Source organism: Anabrus simplex, chromosome 12 (genome assembly GCF_040414725.1).
Source record: "Anabrus simplex isolate iqAnaSimp1 chromosome 12, ASM4041472v1, whole genome shotgun sequence".
Taxonomy (NCBI): Eukaryota; Metazoa; Arthropoda; class Insecta; order Orthoptera; family Tettigoniidae; genus Anabrus; species Anabrus simplex.
Window position 1 is genome coordinate 94,805,758 of NC_090276.1, and position 22,252 is coordinate 94,828,009.

Consider the following 22,252-nt stretch of genomic DNA (forward strand, 5'->3'; position numbering starts at 1 on the left):
CTCTATTTTCTATTTTTTTATTAGAAAATAAGACATTGCGAATTAGATCTACTGCTTGTTTTAATCTCATAATCATTTTTCATCACCAGTTATTTTAAACTCTAGTCAGTGGATACATTTTAATATTTTATTTACTTATCATCTCATGTCATCCATCTCGTACCATTAGGGGCCAATGACCCTCGATGTTAGGCCCCTTTAAACAGAAAGAATCATCATAATCATCATTAGTACAGAGGATTTTCAATATGCACAATGAAATGTAAATGCGTTTGTGGCTACCCTACAGATGTACGTACTGAGCACACATGCTCTGAACGATGATAGAAGTGCTGCAGTGGCCATTTTTAAAAACAGTACTTACTTAATAAACATGCTTCATAGATCTGTCACCTGTGCAACAGCCTTACATGTAGATGGTTGGTGATTGAAACCACTGAAACCATTTGCAGCAAATAAATCCTCTTCCCTGCGTCCGCCAGCTTAACTGCTGAACAACAGAAAATTTATACAGATAAAGATTTAGCATCTTTCTTGCTGCTCTATCTATTGTGTAGACAGATGTGCTAGTCTGCTGTGCCATTTTCTACATGGATTTCAGACTTTAAAGGAGCCTGTCAGAAATATTTTCTTGGTGGTCTAGCACTCTTTGGGGTATAAAATGTAGCCCTGCAGCTACGAAATTTACTTCTTAAATCTTGTAGTATCACGATGCAGTAGAACTCAATCATGAAATTTCAAGACCCAAAAGATATTTCATAACATACATACAGCATTCAGTCTGCAAGCCTCTGTAAATTTACTAAATGTCGCCATAAGAGTAATGCAATTTTGTATTAATTTGAATGTAATTCACAATAGTGCAAGACCCACATTTAGCATTAAGGAAATGTTAAAATTCTCAAAAATTTATTTCTATTCATTTTGGTTATGGGACATTAAGAACCTACGAAAAAGATGTCATAAGCTTCGTAAGGATGATTCAAGGCAGAAGAGGAATTTAGAGCACAGGCACTTAGGGCTAAAGTGCGATGTTGGACTCGGATACACATCCAACCGTGACCACTGTAGTACACTAGAAGAGAAATCCCGTTTTAAAGACGTTAATATGCCCTTTGAAAATTCCTGTATTAACCTGTGCAATATTCTTCGGTTACAGATTCATCCATTCATCCGAGGCAAACTCGGGCATGTGAGTTTTTATCCATTATCAATATTCATACTCTCTACTCCAGCGTTTATATTGGATGTGATCAATCGTCTTCCATATTGATTCCTTGCTATGCACAAGCGAGTCAATCTTGAATGAGCCAGAGCTCTCATCACAACTCCGACTGGTGTAAACAGACATTGAGAAAACATGTTCTTGCAATAAGTGCAATGACAGCAGTTGTTAACTCCTTAGAAATAAAGGCTGAAGTAAATGATTGCTTAATTTTAATACTGGAATAAAATAAGAATGTGATACTTCTCCTTCTCAAGACACAGTGATGTGCATGATTCTCTTGGAATCATCATCAGTTAAAATCAGAAAGATATCTGGATTAACATACATTTTACATAAAATTTGCCTTAAAAATCCACATAAAATTGTTAACATGAGTTATATGTCATAAAAACACGTTGAATTTTAAAGAACTTCCTTAGTGTCTAAGTTACAAATAATTGGAGCACGATTGCACAATATTGACCAGAGTTGTAAAATATTATGTAAAAACTTGCGAAGTTGAGGATGTTATAAAGTTCCTATGATGCTGTAGATGTAACCTTGGATATTTATTTATTTATCGTATGGCACAGATACAAACATTAAATTATCATTCAGTTATCACATACATGAAATTATATAAAAGTTCCAGCTATTGAAGTATAACTTCCTACATATATCTGTATACAAATATTCAAGTTCTTTATGTAGCATACAGACAGCATCCATTATAACTGTTAGAAAGTCCTTGAAGACCCCACAATATGCATAGTTTGGGCATTTTAGTGACGAGACTTTTCCCCACTTGTGAAGAGCAATTAAACATATTCCATTGCCATTGCGGATATGATTGAGGGCTATCCACATAAAATGGGGTTCATCAAATCCTGGCAATTTTTCCAGGTTACATGGAATGCTACGACATCGTTCAGGGCAGTGTTGTTGCCAATTTTGGCTCCATGAGAGGTGAATGTCAAACTTCCCTTATGACAAAATTCTGGCTGTGGAAATAGCAGGGTGTCTTGATCTGAGACGTTTTTGCTCCACATAGGCTACATTGTTTAACAAAGGCAGCTGATCTTCTGATATTCCCATATAAGAGCACTCTTCCTTCTAGCGTCAGGTGGTAGAATATGGCTCAGAATGGATAGCCAGTAAGTAAGAGTAGATCATATGGTCCCAGTAATAATATGCATGGTCTCATTCAACTGCATGTTTACTTTTTTTGAGCACTGTTTTTTTCCACACTGGTGTGTAGTGAATAAACCAACCCAAGAGCTGAAATTCATAGTGCGTCTGCTGAAGATCCCTAACCAGTACCATGCAGTTTATGCAAGAGGTTGTTCCTGCTTCTTAACTTGGAAACTACCTTCATAAGCTGTTCGTTGTAGGAAAGTGTCCTATCCAAAATGACCCCTAGATATTTAGGGCACATGTTATAATGGAGTCTGTTTCTCTCGAAGTTCACATTGAGAATTCTGTTTTAAAATGTATTCAATACATGGATGCAGGCCACTTCTGTTTTAATTGGGCTGGGTTGTAGTCTCCATTGGCAAAAGTACTTGTCTAATGTATCCAAATCTGAAGTTAAGACTTGGTCAGTTACTTCAAATGTACTGTTACGAGTACTGATGACCCAGTCATCCGCATAACTGAACTTTTTAGATTGTGTTGCTGGCATGTCAGATAAGTACAGGTTGAAAAGCAGAGGGGCAAAGACAGAACCTTGTGGCAAACCATTGTTCAGTGTTTTCGGAGAGCTGACATCTTTTCCAATTACTACAGTAAAATTTCATTCTTTAGGCGTTTTGTCAATTAGTCATGTTGTTTTTCTCGCATGAGATCACCTGTAGTAATTTATACAGCAGTCCATATCTCCAAACTGTATCATATGCAGAACTTAGGTCTATAAAGGTAACTAATGTTTTTTTTTGCTTCATTTGATATCCTGCTTCTATGAAGGTGGTGAGAGATAGGACCTGATTAGTGCAGCTGCAGTTTGGGCAGAAGCCAGCTTGTTCAACAGGTAGATTCTCAAAAACCTTTTGGCAAATTCTGTTCTACAACAGCCTTTCGAGAAGCTTATTATAACACTCAGCAATGCAATAGGACGATAGTTCTTTGGATGGTCATGAGGTTTACCCAGTTTGGGTATTGCAGTGATTTCCGACTGCTTCATTTTGTATGGAAGAAGAATTCTGCTTACCGTCATTTTGTGTACTTCCCAGAGTGCAGGAGAAATTCTGGATGCATACCATCACTTCCAGGAGCTTTGCTGACTTTTACACATCTTTCAGAATGACCATGATTTCAGAGATGGAGAAGGGATTTGAGTACTATGATTGTTCAGTGATGTTCTTTTTGAGCATACTAAGTTTACGTTTAATTTGCCGAGTGAAGGGTTTGTCTCTTGGTGCTCTAGATGTAGACAATATATGTGCTGCTATCTTATTGGCTGATAGGTGATTGTTCTCCCTCACATTCTTCTTAGCTCCTCCTAATTTGTGTAAGAGTGACTATGCTTCTCTGCTAGAGGTTTGGAAGTTAAGTGATTCAATAGTCTGGGTCAATTGGACACGGTGTGCCTCATCCAAGCTATGTAGCAGGTCATCTGCAATTTCATGATCTCCTCCCTTCCTCACAAGCTTTATCGCAACCTGGAATGTATTCCTTTCAGTAACCTGCACATATCATTGCTCCTACAAGTCTGTCATAATTACTAGCTTTCGGCACTTGTCTAGATTGTCTGCAAATACATCCCATTCCACCTTCTTGAAATTCCATCTCGGTTGAGGATGAGATGCTGACTATGTGGAAAGTCTTGTAGGTGTGAGGTTCGTTGTGGCAATCTGTTTTCGTTGGTGGTCATGAAACAAAGATCTGGATTGTACTCGTGCCTTCATGCTGCTGACTTAAAAGTTGCTCTGTCTTTAGCATCAGATACTAAATACAAGTTATTGTTTTCTGACCAGTTAGCTAATGTTTCACCATTCTTGTCAATGTCCTTGTATTTTCATTGAGTATGATGGCTGTTGAAGTCTTCAAGGTACACTGCGGGATGTGTGATGTTGTTAAGATTTGCATCAACCAGGTTTATATATTTTGGATACGGGTACATTACACTAGCCTGCAAAATAAAACTTTTTTTGTGCGGTAAAAATGAAACCAGGTGGGTTTTATGAATTTCTTAACGCAGATTTCGAGAAAAAAAATAGTTTTGGCGAATCACGTCTGGTTTGGTGGCAATTTTACGAAATATTATTTTGTTCTTACGTAAAATTGTTGATACTTAGTATTGATTAAATTTGATGTATTAATGTAAATTTCAGCTTGCAAAACGCAATCATATTTTTCATGCATTGAATACACATAAATGCTGCTTTGTAAGCAAGTCGATAGTATGTATTATATTTTTAATGTATATTGAAATTCGTGAAACTGAAGCATAAAGCGCCTATTTAGTTTTGACTGTACAGTAGCTTTTAAATTAATATAACCGTACCTTGAATAAAAATTACATGGTTAAACATACTTACATTATGTGCAGGTTAGATTCACACCTCCGTCTTTTCCCGTTTTCTGTGGAATTTCCGGGTTTTTGAAGTTCTTGAATGATCTCTACAAGGGTCGTCTCGTCCAATCGACCAACAGTAATCGGCCATCATATTCACATAACAACGTCCCTGATAGCGAGGTTCTGCATCTTTGAGATCCTGGTGAAACCTTTCACCTTGTTCTTCACTGAAAGCTCCTAAATTTGGAGGGAAATAATCCAGATGCGAAGCTAAGAAATGAAGCTTAAGGCTCATATTACAACCGAGTTCCTAAAAATTTACCAACATTTTCCTTACAAATTCTTTGTTTTGAGGGTCCTTAATGTTGCCAAGGAATTTAGTCACTACATCTTTGAATGCGTTCCATGTCTCTTTCTCAATTTTGGTCATCACGTCTGTGAAAATTTTATCCTTCATCTGTTTACGAATCTGTGGTCCATCAAATACGCCTTCTTTGATTTTTGCATCTAATAATGAGAGAAATTTAGTGGATAAATATTGGAAGCATAGGCTACTTTTATCTAATGCCTCGACATACAGTTTCATCAATCCAAATTTGATGTGCAAGGGTGGAAGTAGAATATTTTCATGGTCAATAAGACTTACATTCAAGACATTTTTGGATTCTGGTTGTAGTTGTTTCCTTTCTGTCCAATTCACTGTATCCCAATGTTTATCCCGTGCCCTGCTATCCCATTCACATAGGAAACAGGGAAATTTTGTATAGCCTTTTTGTTGTCCCAGCAACAATCCAATGATCTTCAAATCACCGCAGATTTGCCACCCATGCTCATGATATTTAATTTTTTCAAGCACCAATTTTAAGGTCTCATATGTTTCAGATATTTTTGTGGAGTATGCAAGTGGACGGATGCCAGAACATTTGTATTATGAAGCAAAACAGCCTTTAAACTTCTTTTCGAAGAGTCAATAAAAACATGCCAGTTACTAGGATCATACTCTTTCTCTCCCAATCGACGTAGAAGATTTGAAACATCCTTAAAAAACAAAAGTTCATCTTCTTGAGTATAATACTTTCAGACTGTTATCTTTGAAAGGAAACTGCTTTATCAATCCATCATACTGTAAACATGTCATAAGGGCTGGGGCTTTTAACACGTCTGATTATTCAAGTGGTCTAAGATGAAAGACAAACTCTCAACTGTCTTATCTTCAATCCTACATACCTCGCGGTCTATTGCATATCTGGGGAAGTTTGTTGTGAATTTACCAGGAAATCCCTAACTACAAAATGAAAATTTAGACAGCAATAAACCTATAATAAAATGCAAACAATAACAAATCAAATCACATAATTGTATTCTAAAAAACGTTGCACGAGAACATCTCTCAAAATTACATCTTACGAATTCATGCAGATACTAAAACACCAAATTCTGTCAAAACTAGACATGATAGGAAAAAAGTAGCATCATTTTCGGAATCAGGGCAGTGATTTCCATAAGAATTACATATTTTCTATTTTACCGCAAAATCATGTTGGTTAGTGTTATCTATTTTAATGAGTACTTTATGAATTTCATTGAGATCAGAAACCGAACAAGGTATAGCATTCTCAACTGTTGTTCGAACGTACGTTGCCACACATAAGCATGGTGGTATGTTGCTCCTTGTAATTCATAACGTGGATTTTTCCTTCTATACCTCAGTTCTTCGTCTGCAGTATGGATTTCCTGGGTGGCCACAACATCGATTTCGTTTGTAGTAAGATTTTTTGTAGTACTTGACATTTCGATCTACTTATGTCTTCTATGTTAATTTAGCAAATCCTGATAACAGGGCCAAGATTCTTAGCCTGGAAAGCCTTGAGAAGGGCCATTTGTATTCACCTTTTGTGACATCAAGCAATGTTTCGGACCAGGAGGTAGTTGGGATTGTCTGGCTGCCTAAAGTTCTTGGTGTAGGTGTTTCTCTCAAAGTGAACGTTCCATAGCACAACCCAGGGGACACGTGTAGCTTAAGGAATGCTACGGACACAAATGTTCTTTGTCCCCCCACCTTGGAAATAAAGATATATGTTAAAAATATTCATTTATTTGTAGTTGAATCATCGAATAAAATTAAAAACTGTGTGCCAAATTGACAATCTTGTAAGAATGGTGATGGTAAGGTGATCGTAGGTTGTAGATTGGGATATGCTTATATATGAATTATGTACAATATCAAAAATCAAGCATCCTTTGCGAGATTATCCACCTCCTTATTTTTAAGACATACCCAGGGAGAACAGCACATCAACGGATCACTCCCCCACTCTCTCGCACCCCCTTGACACCACAGCCAATCCAAAATATGTCTCCCCCCCCTCTTAAATTCAGCAAAAAGGCTCCATGCAGACATGGGCGAGCAGTGCACCTCCAGCTTTCCTAGCTGTAGGATTACGAGAGCAAGGAGTAAGGGAGTAAGTACTATCAAACTACTCTCCAATAACTAAAGACTGAACCCATACATTAGCTCACTCATCTTTTTCTTCTTTTTCCACAGACATCCACCTTTTTGCAATTACATTGTTCCATACAACCAAGGTGTCATATAATTTTAACATTAACAACATCAACAGTGTCATTTTCAAATTACAGCGGCTACTACAAGCAATGACGGATGTTACCCAAATTCCTTGCCAAACTGTACATAATTCATAAATAAGCACATCCCAATGCTACAACCTCCGACTGCCTTAACATCGACACTCTTACAAGACATGTTTTTTATTTTATTTGACAATTCAACTATGAATTAATTAAAATTTTATTTTTATATCCAAGGTTACATCTACAGCATCATATGAACTGTATAACATTCTCAACTTCAAGTTTTTACATATTATTTTAAAACTCTGGTCAATATTGTGCATACATGCTCCAATTATTTGTGACTTAGACCCTAAGTAAGATCTTTAAAATTCAATGTGTTTTTATGGCATAAAACTCATGTTAACATTTTTAAGTGGATTTTTAAGGCAAATGTTATGTAAAATATGTGTTAATCCAGATATCCTTCAGCTTTATGTTATTTGTTTGAACTGATGATGATTCCAAGAGAACCGAAACAAGTCTCCATTTATTAAAGGTATAAATGTTACACAGCATATGATGGAATATCCCTTGAGTGATTCCTATTCTGTATGTTTTCAGAATATGTGCACAGTAAACCTAGGTTAGAAGACTTCGTTTGAAGTAAGAAAATGGAAATGTTTGGCACAAGAATGAAACTGAATATGCGTGTTCAGACTATTAGAACTACAAAATACATGCTATTGAGTAAGCCACTGCTTGGAAAATGTCCGCAAAAATGGTTAAACAAGCCAGTTGCTCTTTCACACCGATTTTATGTGTTTTTGTACGAGTTTGTTATCTTGCCCGACTTTTATGGAAAATCATGTATAATAATGTTATAAGAACAACCTTAAACCAAAGCGGTTTTGCATTCACTGAGAAAAATCTGTCAAAAGGAAGGGTTAACCATGGGCTCACCGTTATCAGGAATAATAGCGAACATGTTCCTTCATAACATTGAGAAACAGTTTCTTAACCAGCTAGGAGACATAGAGGGAGACAAAGTTTGAAGAGGTGTGCAACTGCACTGACCGGCAAAATTAATGGATCAGTTGAATTTTCTAAGGAAAAAGCATGTTAAATCGTGAAACATTATTTACGTTGATCATTTTCATGAGAAAACCTGTGAGCCGGGCTGAGTGGCTCAGTCGGCCTTCCGACCCCAACTTGGCTCAGTCCGGTGGTATTTGAAGGTGCTCAAATACGTCAGCCTCGTGTCTGTAGATTTACTGGCACGTAAAAGAACTCCTGCATGACAAAATTCCGGCACCTCGGCGTCTCCGAAAACCGTAAAAGAGTAGTTAGTGGGACGTAAAGCAAATAGCATTCTTATTAATGTTATCTATCTGTTATTGCTACCCTTATTTACTTAGATATTTTTTTCATGAAAATAATCTGTGTAAGTAATAAAACAAATGTTTCACAATTTAACATGATTCCTTTTTTGAAAATTCAAGTCATCTATAAATTTTGCTGGTCAGTGTAAAAGAAGCTATGGAGATGGTTGCAAATAGAGGATTATGGAAGTCCTTAGTTAATACACAGCGGCTTGCAGACTGAATGCTGAAAGGCATAACAGTGTACGGTGAAGATGCATGTATGAGATAATGATCCATCATCTAACAAAACTACATGTCCTTACGTATGTGCCTTCAGCAATTATTCACTTGGAGTCAGTAAATAGCATAGGTCTGTCATCTGATGATAGTGCGAAGGAAGAAGCATTTATTTATTTGATTAAATTTATTTATTTTCGAAGAACAATCGGAGCCAAACCTAGTTATAGTGTAATACATGTCTCTTGCTTAGATAGCAAGGGCAGGCTAATAGAAGAGTAATCTGTGGCACAAACTGTATAAAGTTCTAACTACAATACAGTGTGTAGGGTAGATATCTCCTTGTTTTATTGCTGTCACTGTGTAAATAATGTGTGATAGTACAATTTATGCTAATACAGACAAAGATCTCCAAGAGAGGTTTGCTTTCTGCTGAAACCTCGATTTAAGGTAAACTCACATTTAAGGTTAAAAATATCAGGTCCCTGTAAAAATGTTAAATAGGGGTCTCTACTAAAAACATTCGCTCCTCTAGTGAGCATGCTACTGACTACTTGCATCTCACTCAGCTACAGTGTTTTCAACAACAGCCAAGACACTTGTAATGAACCTTCTTTGAGATCATTGCAGTCACATGTTTCCTGCAAAGTTCTCTCTTCCAGTGCACCCAAGACTTACTGGTCAAGTTCTGGGAGGTAAGCACCAAAATTATGTAAATTTGCCATAGTATGGAGTAAGATATTGTACACAACAGTCATGAAATATGTTTATCCTACACATTTTGAAATTCTGTCCTTATAGGGTAAAACATCACTCAATGGCTGTTGCATAAATAACTGTTTCTTCATCTTTGAATAAATTTACTGAGCATAAGATGTTCTGAATCAAATTCACTTATTATTTTAAATTCGTACACATATTCTTCTTAGTCATTGGACAAATTTTAAATTATTATTTCATCTCAGTGTACTCAAGCAGGAGTTTGCAGCGGGAGTGCTGCAATCGAAAATACTCAGTCTGCGATATAACTTGTGCCATCTATTAACCACACTTTAAACCGGTTAGTTTATATTATTTCTGTGTGTATTTCTGCAGGAAAACTGTTTTTGTCACACATTTGTAAACATCTTGTTATGCTTACCACATACAAATGTACTGTGTGTTTGAAGGAAATCTTACACTTTTAGAGGAGATTGGGTCCAATGTGAATTTTAGTAGTGCTGGTAGTAATATTGAGAACATTAGTGAAGTGATAGTGGTGATGATTTGCTGCCTGAGAGAAGACCTAGGCCTGCCCACCGTGTTGAAGCCGTATGTATTTCAAGAGTCAAACCTAGCCGTGTCAGATATTAATTTGCCCTCTATAAGCCCTGAAATGTATTGTTTCAAGGTATTTGTGAATGAAGAGGTCTTGGCAACAAACAGATTTTATAAACAGACAATTCATGATAAGTTCTGCTCTACTTTTATCAATATTGTGTGTTTAATTTAACATTTCTGCTGTTAATTGTGTGTGTGAATTGGTATTGTATATACAGAGCCCTTAAGGCAAATGAAAATTTCTAAGCATTTCCTAATGTAAGAAATTTTACGTCACCTCAGGTGGAACTGAACCGTGGATCCCAAACATGAACTGTCTCAACACTGTATGAACAAATTGATGAGTTAAAATATTGTGTTGAAATATTATTCTGCTTGTATTTTATACTCAAATTGGTGATAATCTATGTTGAGGTTGATCAAGCTCATTAGGTCATGTTACGTACATGTAGTACGTGTTGAAGAGATCGTAAGTATAGAACAAAAATGTAGTTACATTATGTGCATGAGTAAAATAAAGAATTAGAAATTTTCAAATATATTTTTGATCCTGCAAAACAAAAAACTAGCGCTGAAAATAAATGGTGAACCTCAACATAGATTATCACCAGTTTGAATATAAAATACCAGCACTAATTACAGACTGGTTGACCATTACTTAACATCTCTTCAACACGTACTACATGTACATGACATGACCTAATAGGTTGAAAGTCGATTTCGATTACAATGTGGTCGTGAAAATTCAGTATTGATTATGTTTAGGTTTTAGGCTGAAACAATCCAGCAGTGAAGAAGTTAAGACCAAAACCATCACCAGTTAACATGATTGAAGAATATTTCTGGGTTAGCATTGATGGATTAAGCAACAAGAGTCTAAATTCATCAATTCTCTTATTGTAGTCGGTACAGTAAAACTGTAAAACCTGAAACTGCCATATCATCCAGCATGAATAGAATTATTTATAGCCTTGACTGTAGTGCCTGACTTCACATACCAATTTATCTTGTTTTCCAATTGTTTCATAGTTTGGTGGTGATATTGACTTAGCAACAAAAATCAAAATTCATTAATATCTCTGTTATCATAGCCGGTATAGTAAAACAACTTATAAACCAAGCAAGGTGGCCATGCGGATAGGGTCATGCAGCTGTGAGCTTGCATTCCCTACCCAATCGTCACCATAAGACCTGTCTGAAGTGGTGTGGCATAAAGCAATGTTTAAAAAAACCATAGGGAAAATACTTTAGTATAAGTTGTCAGTTATTTCAGAGAACTTTTTCATCATGAGTGACTACAGGAAACGTGAAGTGAAGTGGGCTCTGAAAATCACATCTTCAAACCTGTATGAGAACTCCAAACCTACAGATATAAAACTGACATTTAATATACAGATAGACAGTTGCTTTGATTAAGAGTGGGAATTTAAAGCGGCTTTTCAACAGTTACGACCAACAATTTTCTCTTCGCTGAGATGTGAGGGGCCAATGAACAATGTATGCAATGGGTTACCAGGGAACAGAACATAGGAATATTAAAGATTAAAAAGGAGGACAATCCTATTTACGGGATATGAACCCTGTAGCTTATATTTAGCTTATTTTTTGGTAGACTTATTTATATATCTAGGTGTATGAAGCATGAAAGTTTTTGACATTTTAGGGAGTAATTTAAGTGTATTTGATATAATGAAGGTGATTTATTCTATCACAGCAATCCTTTTAAATCAGGCTGGGTTTCAGGTAGTGCAAAATCTTCATTTGTCAGCTCAAAAGGAGCATCTTATCAGCACGTTATTTCTAAGTGATACAGAAGTGATTCGAGCCATGAAAAGTATACCGGCGCAGAGACTAGAATGTTATCTATGGATGTTACTAAACTTGAGCAGAAAATAAGTGGTGCTTGTATGTACTGTCTGATTCTGGTTCAGGTAGGACTGTAACTATGTTCTATTAGTGGAAGAATTGCTGGGCATCAAACACAGTCATGCGGTTCATATGTGAGGCACTATGTGCAGTTATGCCAAAGTATATGAAATGGGTAAACCTGTTATTGGCAGCAACAGCTGGTGCTTGTATCATGGTGAGGGGCCTGGTATTTCATGTTCAAGATCAGTAAAGTAATCTATGTTCACACTCCATAATTCACCAAATCGCATTGTGCAGCAAGTTGAGTTGTGTGGTGTTTTCATAATCTCTCTTGAGGAACTTGGTGCCAAGCACACAGATCTTTAGCTTCACAACAATGTTTGCTAGCTTAGCTTTACAGATTTTTTGAACAGAAAGACGAAAACAGAAGTTTTCTTGACGGGTTAAAGACAGTAACCAGAAACGTCAATTCATCAACTTCCTCAATGATGAATCAGTCCAGCAGATTGCTTTCATTAGTGACATACTTTACTACTTAAAGAATGTAATATTATTGTACAGGAAAATTGGTACATGAACTGGATGATTTCCCTTTAATTTATAACTTCACTCTGCTGAAACTTGAGGGAAGGAAGGAAGAGTAAATTTGATACACAATTCATGCAGTTCAACACATCGGAGGACATTTTTCAGGCTGTGAAAATACTATTTTACATCAGTTGTTTTGGAGAATAGTGCACTGAAGGAACTATACTGTGGAACTTTGACAGGGGAGAATTACAAATCGAAATACTACAGCTGCTGATGGCAGAGAGAAGTGATGTGATGTTTTAACTCTCTCTTGAGCGAGATTCATGCGCTGAATACGCTGACCATGTTTATGTATGAAAGTATGTTTTCCTACATGAATTTTCTGAAGAACAGTTTCAGAATAATTAATGAACACTTCAGGGACTGCTTCACCATTGCTGGAACTTTGTACACTTCAAACTTCGAAATAATTTTACAAAACAAGACAGACCAGGAATTTAAATATCATTGATATAAAATTTTGTTTCTAAGTCAGTGTATTGAATGCAAACAATCAATGAGTTGAAATTTGCAAAATGTACAGAAGTAGTGTTAATTGATGCTAATTAATATATATTAGTAATATACACCGTATTTACCCTTTTTGTGTAATTTTTACATTAAGCGTGACCAGGACCTGTCTTATTCAGCCAAATATTTGAACTCCAGAGTTCCAATTGCCATCAATCTGGACCTCACTTTGTTTCCTTTAGCATTTAAGGTATAAGTCAAAGAATGAATAGCAGTACAAACTGGTATTTTCATATTCCTCAGGATGTGAAGACCGAAGCTGACAATGAACACTGTGCAGATGCCGGTGGTCCACTAAATGAGTAAGTAGCAGACATTTCTGATTTCTCGATATGTGTTCAGACCTTCATGCAACAATACCAGTACCTTTCCATATGTGTCACGATTTATGGTTGATTATGGCCACCTTTTTACCATCAACTTGGTGTTTCATTGTGGTAGTGATCATTGCTTTAAGAAGAAGTGAAATTGAGCAAAAACCTTTCTCATACTAACCAGAAAATGAATGCATGACATCTCCCTTCACAGATTGGATGTATCAGTAAAAGAAACAGGGAGCACGTGTTTTTGGATGCCGTTTACAACAAGCAGAACTAGTACTGTGGATGTATAACATACCGTAGAACTAGTACTGTGGATATACTGCAACATGCAGGAGAACCAGTACAAAATATGGCAGTCACAGAGCAACAATTACAGCAGGCTATTACGAGAGTGGAACTGTCGACCTTACAAGATGGCTTTTGATTTTTAACTGCAAAGACATCTATTCATTACTTCTATCAGAATAAATCCTGAGCTTTATTTGGTGAGGGTCGCTCTTCCTGTAGTTGACACATGCCGATTTCTTGGGCGCCTTTTCTGAAGTAAATTATCATGGAGGCCTCACGTGTGTCAGTTAAAAGTGAAATGAGCTAAGGAACTGAATATTTTTAAGTTCCTTAGTGGCACTATGAAGGTCTAGGGGGCAGACCATACAGTGCTCCTACGATTTCATAGGGCACATTTATTTTATCCAGGTTTGACTACAGCAGTTCACCATATAGATCATCAGGCAAAGCATCCTTCTGAAACTGAACAGCATCCACCACAGCGGAGTTAGGTTGGCAACGGGAGCTTTCCGTACAAGCTAAGTTGCTGGTCTGCTCGCCGAATATGGCATACTGCCTGTACAACTGAGGTGCCAACAAACGCTATTGTCCTTTGCTGAAGATTTGCAACTGATGCCACTTCACCCAAGCTACCCTTGCATATTCCACATTGGAAACCATTGGCTGTACGCTGCTTATCCTCGAGCAATATAGCTGGTTAGTATACGCTTTGATAGCAGTTACAGATTGTTTGATGTTGTTAGACAACCTCCATGGTTAATACAACGACCTGAAATCATCTTGGATCTGCACAGCAGCTCAAAAGGGAACACAGACCCCTCCATTTATTGAAAACTCTTTCTGTCCATTGTTAGCTGGTATCTAGTTTCAGTAGTTATTTACACAGGTGGTTCGAAGGTAGAAGCAAAAGTAGGCTGTGCGTTCATTGTTGATAAAAAGAGATTTCTTTTTCCTCTTCTGGAAACCTGTAGTGTGTTCACCGCAGAGCTTTACGTATCATTGAAGCTCTGTGGTATGTGCCGTCCAGTGAACGTTGGCGCTTTCTGCTGTGCACTGACTCCTTGAGCTCGTTACAATCTGTTGAAGCATGTTCTCGAGGCACCCTCAGGTGCAGCGGATGCAGAGCCTGCTGGCTGGGTGTTGGAGCGCTAACACTAGAATCACATTTCTGTGGCTCCCAAACACGTGGGTGTAGCACAGAACGATTTAGCTTATAAGGCTGCTGAGCAGGCGGTCACGTTGCCCCTGTTGCGTTACAAGGTTCCAGCCAGTGATGTTCATTCTCAGCAAAGACATTTGGTGATGTCCAATTGGGAGAGGGAGTGTGTTGGTTAAAAGTCAAATGGGCTAAGGAACTCCCATGCCGGACAGGTCGAAGGTGATGATCCAGACTAAAAGGGATACCCTAGTCCAACAGGTTGGGGGTTGGGCATAGGATTGACACCTCTATCCCGTAAAAAATAAGATGAGAATGATCAAAGGAACTACGAAGGTGTGAAAGACTTCCCTTCGAGTTTCTCGGAGAGAAGCAGTGGTATTATGTCACCTTTGAATCAGCCGTGGTATTGTAATGCACTCCTACTTACTGAAGACAGAAGCCCACCCCGGTGTGTACTTGCAACGGTCATCTCACCGTGGTGAGTGTGTGGACCTGGCCATTCGCCACCTTAGTCTGAACCTTCCTTGTACCATCTGCCTCCTCCTACGAGAGATGAGCAATCAGCAGACCTTGTGGTCTGATTTATCATGTTTAAAACTCAATTTTCTATTTGGTTTTTATTTTTATTTTACTGTTAACTGCTTTTCCCCATCAATGATATCTTTACTTTGTCATGGTCGTGGGGCTTGTGTGGTCAAAAAATCCTTAGAGCTATGCCGGTGGCAGCTTAGCTACCGGTAGGGCCTCCCATGCCGGACAGGTCGAAGGTGATGATCCAGACTGAAAGGGATACCCTGGTCCTCCAGGTTGGGGGTTGGGCATAGGGTTGACAGCAAAAAGCTTGTTGGTCGATTTACATTAGTCAGTAGTGGAATAGCGAGAACAAGTGAAGCATACATTAATGCCTTACAAGGGGCCATGCACCTACGGTAGAAAAGGAAGACGAACTGAAGGATAAGTTTTATGAAGAGGTTGAGAAATAGTACAAAGAGGCACCTCGACATGACATTAAAATAATAATTGAGGACTTCAATGCAAAAGTGAGACAAGCGGAAGAATTTAGACCCACAATTGGAGCACAGAGTTTACATTTGGAAAGTAACAATAGTGGGTTACGACTTATTGACTTCGCTATAGCAAAGGATAGGTAATCAGTAACACTACATTTGAGCATAAGAGAATTCATAAAAAAAAAAACTTGGGAGGCACCAGATGGGAACACCAAGAATCAAATCGACCATGTACTGATTGATAAAAGACATGCGTCAAATGTACAGGATGTGCGTACTTATAGAGGTGCGGTTATAGATTCAGACCACTATTTGGTGAAAGCTAAATTGAAACAGAAGCTTGCCGTAAGCGTCGGAGAAAGGAGGAGGGGATTTAACTAAAAACTACTTAATGATGATGCAAGGAGGAAGGAGTATGAAAGACAGGCTGAAGAAGGTTTGAAAAAACGTAAAAATGCAGTAACAGTGGATGAATCATGGCAGGTGATTAAAGAAGCCATCACGAATGCAGCCCAGGAGGTACTCGGAGAATGAAAGAAACATCCAAAGTAGGATTGGCATGATGAGGAAGTAAAGCTAGCCTTGGAGAAAAGAAATTAAGCAAGGATGATATATATGCAAAGGGCAACAAGAACTGCTCACCAAACATATGTGGAATGCAGAAGGGAAGGTAAGAATCTTTGTAGAAAAAAGAAAAGAGTAATGGAGAAAGGTTTGATAAAAGAGATGCAACAAGATTATGGAGGATAAGAGTAGAAAGTTTTATAGAAATGTAAAGCAGAGGAAAAGTGGATTTCAACCAAGCGTAAGCTGCATACAACTACTACTTGGAAATACCCAGGAAATATTAGCTAGATGGGCAGATTATTTTGAGGAGGTTTTGAATCCATTTAAAATATGAAATGAAGAATATGAATTAGAATTGCCAAATAGTGAATCTGATGATGTTGAGTCTGAGGAATGCAATAGTGAACTACCCACTTTGGAAGAAGTAAAAGATGTCCTCTTATCGATGAAGAATAATAAGTCACCAGGAGAAGATGGAGTAACAGCTGAATTGCTAAAATATGGTGGAACAGTATTGATAAAAACATTGTATAAGTTGATATTGGATATCTGGCAAACAGAGAAATTACCAGAAGAAAGGAAAACAGCTTTAGTTTACCCAATTCTTAAGGAAGGAAATAAATTGAAATGTGAAAATTATAGAGGGATATCTCTGCTGTGCATAGGGTACAAGATCTTTACCATATCTAAGCATCTAACACACAAAGCAGAGCAGGATCTTGGAGAACATCAGTGTGGATTTTGTATACACCATTCAACAATAGATCATACCTTTATAATGAGGATCGTTCTGGAGAGGTGCTATGAATATAACATACCACTGTATCAACTGTATGTTGATTTTAGACAAGAGTACGATTCGTTCTTCTTCTTCTTCATGTGCCATGTCCTCGCAGAACGTTGGCGATCAGTAGCATGATCTGTTGTTTGTTCATAGCTGTTCTGAACAGAGTAAGCTTTGTCACCCCAAACCACTGGCTCAAGTTGCCGAGCCATGATGTCCTACTTCTCCCCGGACCACATTTTACATTAATTTTCCCTTGGAGTATTACTTGCAGAAGGTGGTATTTAGAGTTCCGCATCATATGACCAAAGTATTCTAGTTTCCTTCTCTCGATGGTAGTGAGAATTTCTGGTTCTTTGTTCATACGGTGCAAAACGTCTATATTGGTCATTTTAGCTGTCCAAGGTATCTTCAGCATCCTTTGGTACGTCCACATTTCAATTGCTTGCAATCTCTTGCACATGGTCTCAGTGTCCATGCCTCAACGCCGTATAACAGAATACGATTCATTGCGAAGAGGAAATCTACTCATTGAAATGAAAGCCCTTGGTTATCCTGGGAAACTGAATTAGGTTGGTAAAACCAGCTCTGAGCAGAAGTAAATCTAAGGTATGTTTACAAGGAAAAGTATTGTGAAGCTTTGATGTAAAAGTGGGTTTGAGGCAAGGAGATCCAATGTCTGCTGTCCTCTTCAAGATTGCTTTAGAAACAGCTGTGCGTACCATCACTGCAAATCGTGAAAGGAACATATATCATTGGCTAATTCAAATATTGGCATATGCAGATGATGTGGCCATAATTTCTCGTACAAAGAATGCACTTCTCGAAACCTATGAGGAATTAGAGAGGGGAGCACAGCAATTTGGACTGGTAGTGAATATCAGTAAAACTAAGTTCCTAGTTAGTTCCAGATCTAGTCAACCTGCAGATGCACCTAGGTGTGTAGAAAAGTCTTTTGAAGGGGTACAGGAATTTAGATATCTAGGCTCTCTGATTATTTCACAAAATGAAATAAAAAAGAAATAAACTCTAGACTGGCTGCAGGAAATTGATGCTATGCTGCCTTAATTCCAACATTAAGAAACAAACAAATATCCAGGAAAGCTAAGTTGATCATTTATAAGACTGTCATTAGGTTAGTGGTTACATATGGAGTTGAGACCTGGGTATTAAATAAAACAGAAGGAAATAAGTTAATGACATGGGAAAGAAAGGTATTGAGGAAGATTTTTGGGCCAGTTAAAACTGAGCTGGGATAGTGTATTAGATCAAAGCAGGAGCTTAGAGACCTGTACCAAGAACAGGATATAGTATCTTTTATGAAGACTGCTAGAGTGCGTTGATTAGGACATGTCCATCGAATGGAGACTAAAAGAGAACCCAAGAAAGTACTGGAGGGGCATCCAGTTGGAAGATGATGTAGAGGAAGACCAAGAAAGCGATGGATAGAAGAGGTGGAGGCTGATCTATGTACCATGGGAGTCCGGAGATGAAGGATCAAGGCAATCGACAGAGAGCTTTGGAAGAAGATTGTTGCAGAAAGTGAGGTTCTACAAGGACCGTAGCATCAAGGAGTAAGTAAGTAACTGCTTTTTCATTGTATTTATTCTTTTTTAGTCTGCCTATGTATTTTAATGTGTTTTTAGAACTTTTTAATTGGGATGAAATATATGATTTTATTTCAGAGTCAGTGCTTTATACCATTTAAATATATTTTAATTTATTTTATAATCATTTTATAAGAAAATCGTGAATAAATTCCTAATTGCTTTCTTCATCATCACCTTTTCAAATCCAGTCAGTGGGGACACTTTACATTTTAATTATTATTTCATTTTGTTGCATTTCGAACCATTATGGGCCGATGACCTAGATGTCTGACGTCTCCCTGCCTGGATGGTTCATTCCCTTGGCTCGAGGACTCTTCCCAACACACCGCACACCACGTGCCACCCACCCTCATTAAAGAGGATCCTCATAAGGGCTGCACCGGGCCACATCATCATGTTATTACCAACTCTCAATGTGAGACAAGTGGTATAAAGTGATTTCATGTTCTTGTAGCACAAAACACATCATTTTTTGTCTTTTTTTTTTACAGGGATGTTATAGTGTTATACACTGACTGACAGAGCAAATGCAACACCAAGAAGGAGTGGTTCGAAAGGGATGAAAGTTGGGGAAAAAACAGAGACGGCACGGACGAATAATTGATGTTTATTTCAAACCGATATGCAGGTTACACAGTGCGCACGGAATCGACTCAGTAGGATGTAGGACCACCGCGAGCGGCGATGCACGCAGAAACACGTCGAGGTACAGAGTCAATAAGAGTGTGGATGGTGTCCTGAGGGATGGTTCTCCATTCTCTGTCAACCATTTGCCACAGTTGGTCGTCCGTATGAGGCTGGGGCAGAGTTTGCAAACGGCGTCCAATGAGATCCCACACGTGTTCGATTGGTGAGAGATCCGGAGAGTACGCTGGCCACGGAAGCATCTGTACACCTCGTAGAGCCTGTTGGGAGATGCGAGCAGTGTGTGGGCGGGCATTATCCTGCTGAAACAGAGCATTGGGCAGCCCCTGAAGGTACGGGAGTGCCACCGGCCGCAGCACATGCTGCACGTAGCGGTGGGCATTTAACGTGCCTTGAATACGCACTAGAGGTGACGTGGAATCATACGCAATAGCGCCCCAAACCATGATGCCGCGTTGTCTAGCGGTAGGGCGCTCCACAGTTACTGCCGGATTTGACCTTTCTCCACGCTGACGCCACACTCGTCTGCAGTGACTATCACTGACAGAACAGAAGCGTGACTCATCGGAGAACACGACGTTCCGCCATTCCCTCATCCAAGTCGCTCTAGCCCGGCACCATGCCAGGCGTGCACGTCTATGCTGTGGAGTCAATGGTAGTCTTCTGAGCGGACGCCGGGAGTGCAGGCCTCCTTCAACCAAACGACGGGAAATTGTTCTGGTCGATATTGGAACAGCCAGGGTGTCTTGCACATGCTGAAGAATGGCGGTTGACGTGGCGTGCGGGGCTGCCACCGCTTGGCGGCGGATGCGCCGATCCTCGCGTGCTGACGTCACTCGGGCTGCGCCTGGACCCTTCGCACGTGCCACATGTCCCTGCGCCAACCATCTTCGCCACAGGCGCTGCACCGTGGACACATCCCTGTGGGTATCGGCTGCGATTTGACGAAGCGACCAACCTGCCCTTCTCAGCCCGATCACCATACCCCTAGTAAAGTCGTCTGTCTGCTGGAAATGCCTCCGTTGACGGCGGCCTGGCATTCTTAGCTATACACGTGTCCTGTGGCACACGACAACACGTTCTACAATGACTGTCGGCTGAGAAATCACGGTACGAAGTGGGCCATTCGCCAAGGCCGTGTCCCATTTATCGTTCGCTACGTGCGCAGCACAGCGGCGCATTTCACATCATGAGCATACCTCTGTGACGTCAGTCTACCCTGCAATTGGCATAAAGTTCTGACCACTCCTTCTTGGTGTTGCATTTGCTCTGTCAGTCAGTGTAATTAGTGTTTATGACAGACTGAAAAGTTTTAAGGTTACATGAATGTAGAAGACTTATAATCCTGCAAAAGGCTCTCCATGCAAGAGTGGAAAGATAAACATCCATATAAACTCTATATGTATTCTACGAGGGGCATACTATATTGTTTTACCCTTTACTTTTTGTATGTCCGGGTATGTTTCAAATTTCACTTTTGAAGGTGGTCAATTTACAAAGGAAAATTTAATTTCAATACATAATATAACTCTATCATTAGATGGAGTAATAATAGTCAAACAGGTTTCGACTCGTTTGAGCCATCTTCAGTGAAAAGAGGGCGTTAAAGTTATTTACATAATAGAAGCTAAATATCTGCCAACCCCCTGCAACCTTTGCAACCACTGCAGAAATTCATCGGCGCTTGGTGGCAGTCTGTGGAGAACATACGCCGTCACGGAAAACAGTGTGGAACTGGGCGCAAGGTTGGAAAACAGGGCTCATGGTAATGTCCCATCACCAGTCACAAGCCTAGCCATGAAGTCGGCTGGATCTTGATCATGGCGTTACAAAAGTTCTCTGCACGTCCGCAGACCTCTGCTTTTCATCTGCAGACAAGAGTCTAGGCACCCACGTGGATCACACCTTCCCCAACTGTAAATGGCCATGCACAATCCACTGCAGGGTGTTTCAGGTAATTCCCGTGGCTGCCTCCATTTCCGCAAATGTGTTGCATTTGTTCCCTTGGATGGCCTGTTTGACCCGGGCAATGTTGGCTGGTAGTTGACACTGTTCCATTCCTTCCAGAACTGGTTCCCTTGTCACCGATGTGTGCCCTGTTTTCCAACCTTCCACCCAGTTGTAAACTATTTTCCGTGATGATGCATGATCTCCACAGACTGCCACCAAGCATTGGTCACACGTTCTTTCCATGGAACCAAGTTGTATAGCTCTGTCCCTGACAGTTGCTTTCCATTTTTTTCTGTTCCTGCGCTGACAGTGTTGTTATGAAATGGCTATGACGAGTGCATTTCTTGACCCCTGTGCGTGTGTTGCTACCAAATGGTGGATCAAGACACTAGTTACACGTCACCACCTTCAAAAGTGAAATGTGGTCCATACCCAGACGTACAAAATAGTGAAGTGTAAAACCATATAGTAGCTGTAATATTAAATTCAGTGTGTTTTTCCTAATGGGGGTTCACACCTTGTGTGTTTCCACATTGGTCAAGCCACCATGATCAGAAATGAATTTTAGAGTGAGTGATCATATTTTATATGGATTAAAAACAAAACATGTTTCACACTGGAAGAAACTTACATCAAGTCAGTACAATCACTACTGAATTAGTGTTAAGTATATCTGATTCCACCATATATGTTGGACACCAGGTATGTGGTGAAAGTTAACCCTCCCATGGAG

The 22,252-nt window shown here is 39.2% G+C and overlaps 1 protein-coding gene across 2 annotated transcripts in view; it reads left to right on the forward strand.

Annotated features, from left to right (window-relative positions):
- Window positions 1-22,252, forward strand: part of LOC136884553 (zinc finger protein ZFP2) — a 92,259-nt gene that overhangs the window by 43,279 nt on the left and 26,728 nt on the right. For both annotated transcript variants that reach the window (XM_067156808.2, XM_067156809.2), the window contains exon 4: window positions 13,427-13,485. In XM_067156808.2, coding sequence (XP_067012909.2) covers window positions 13,427-13,485 — 59 coding nt within the window. The remainder of the gene's footprint in view (window positions 1-13,426; window positions 13,486-22,252) is intronic.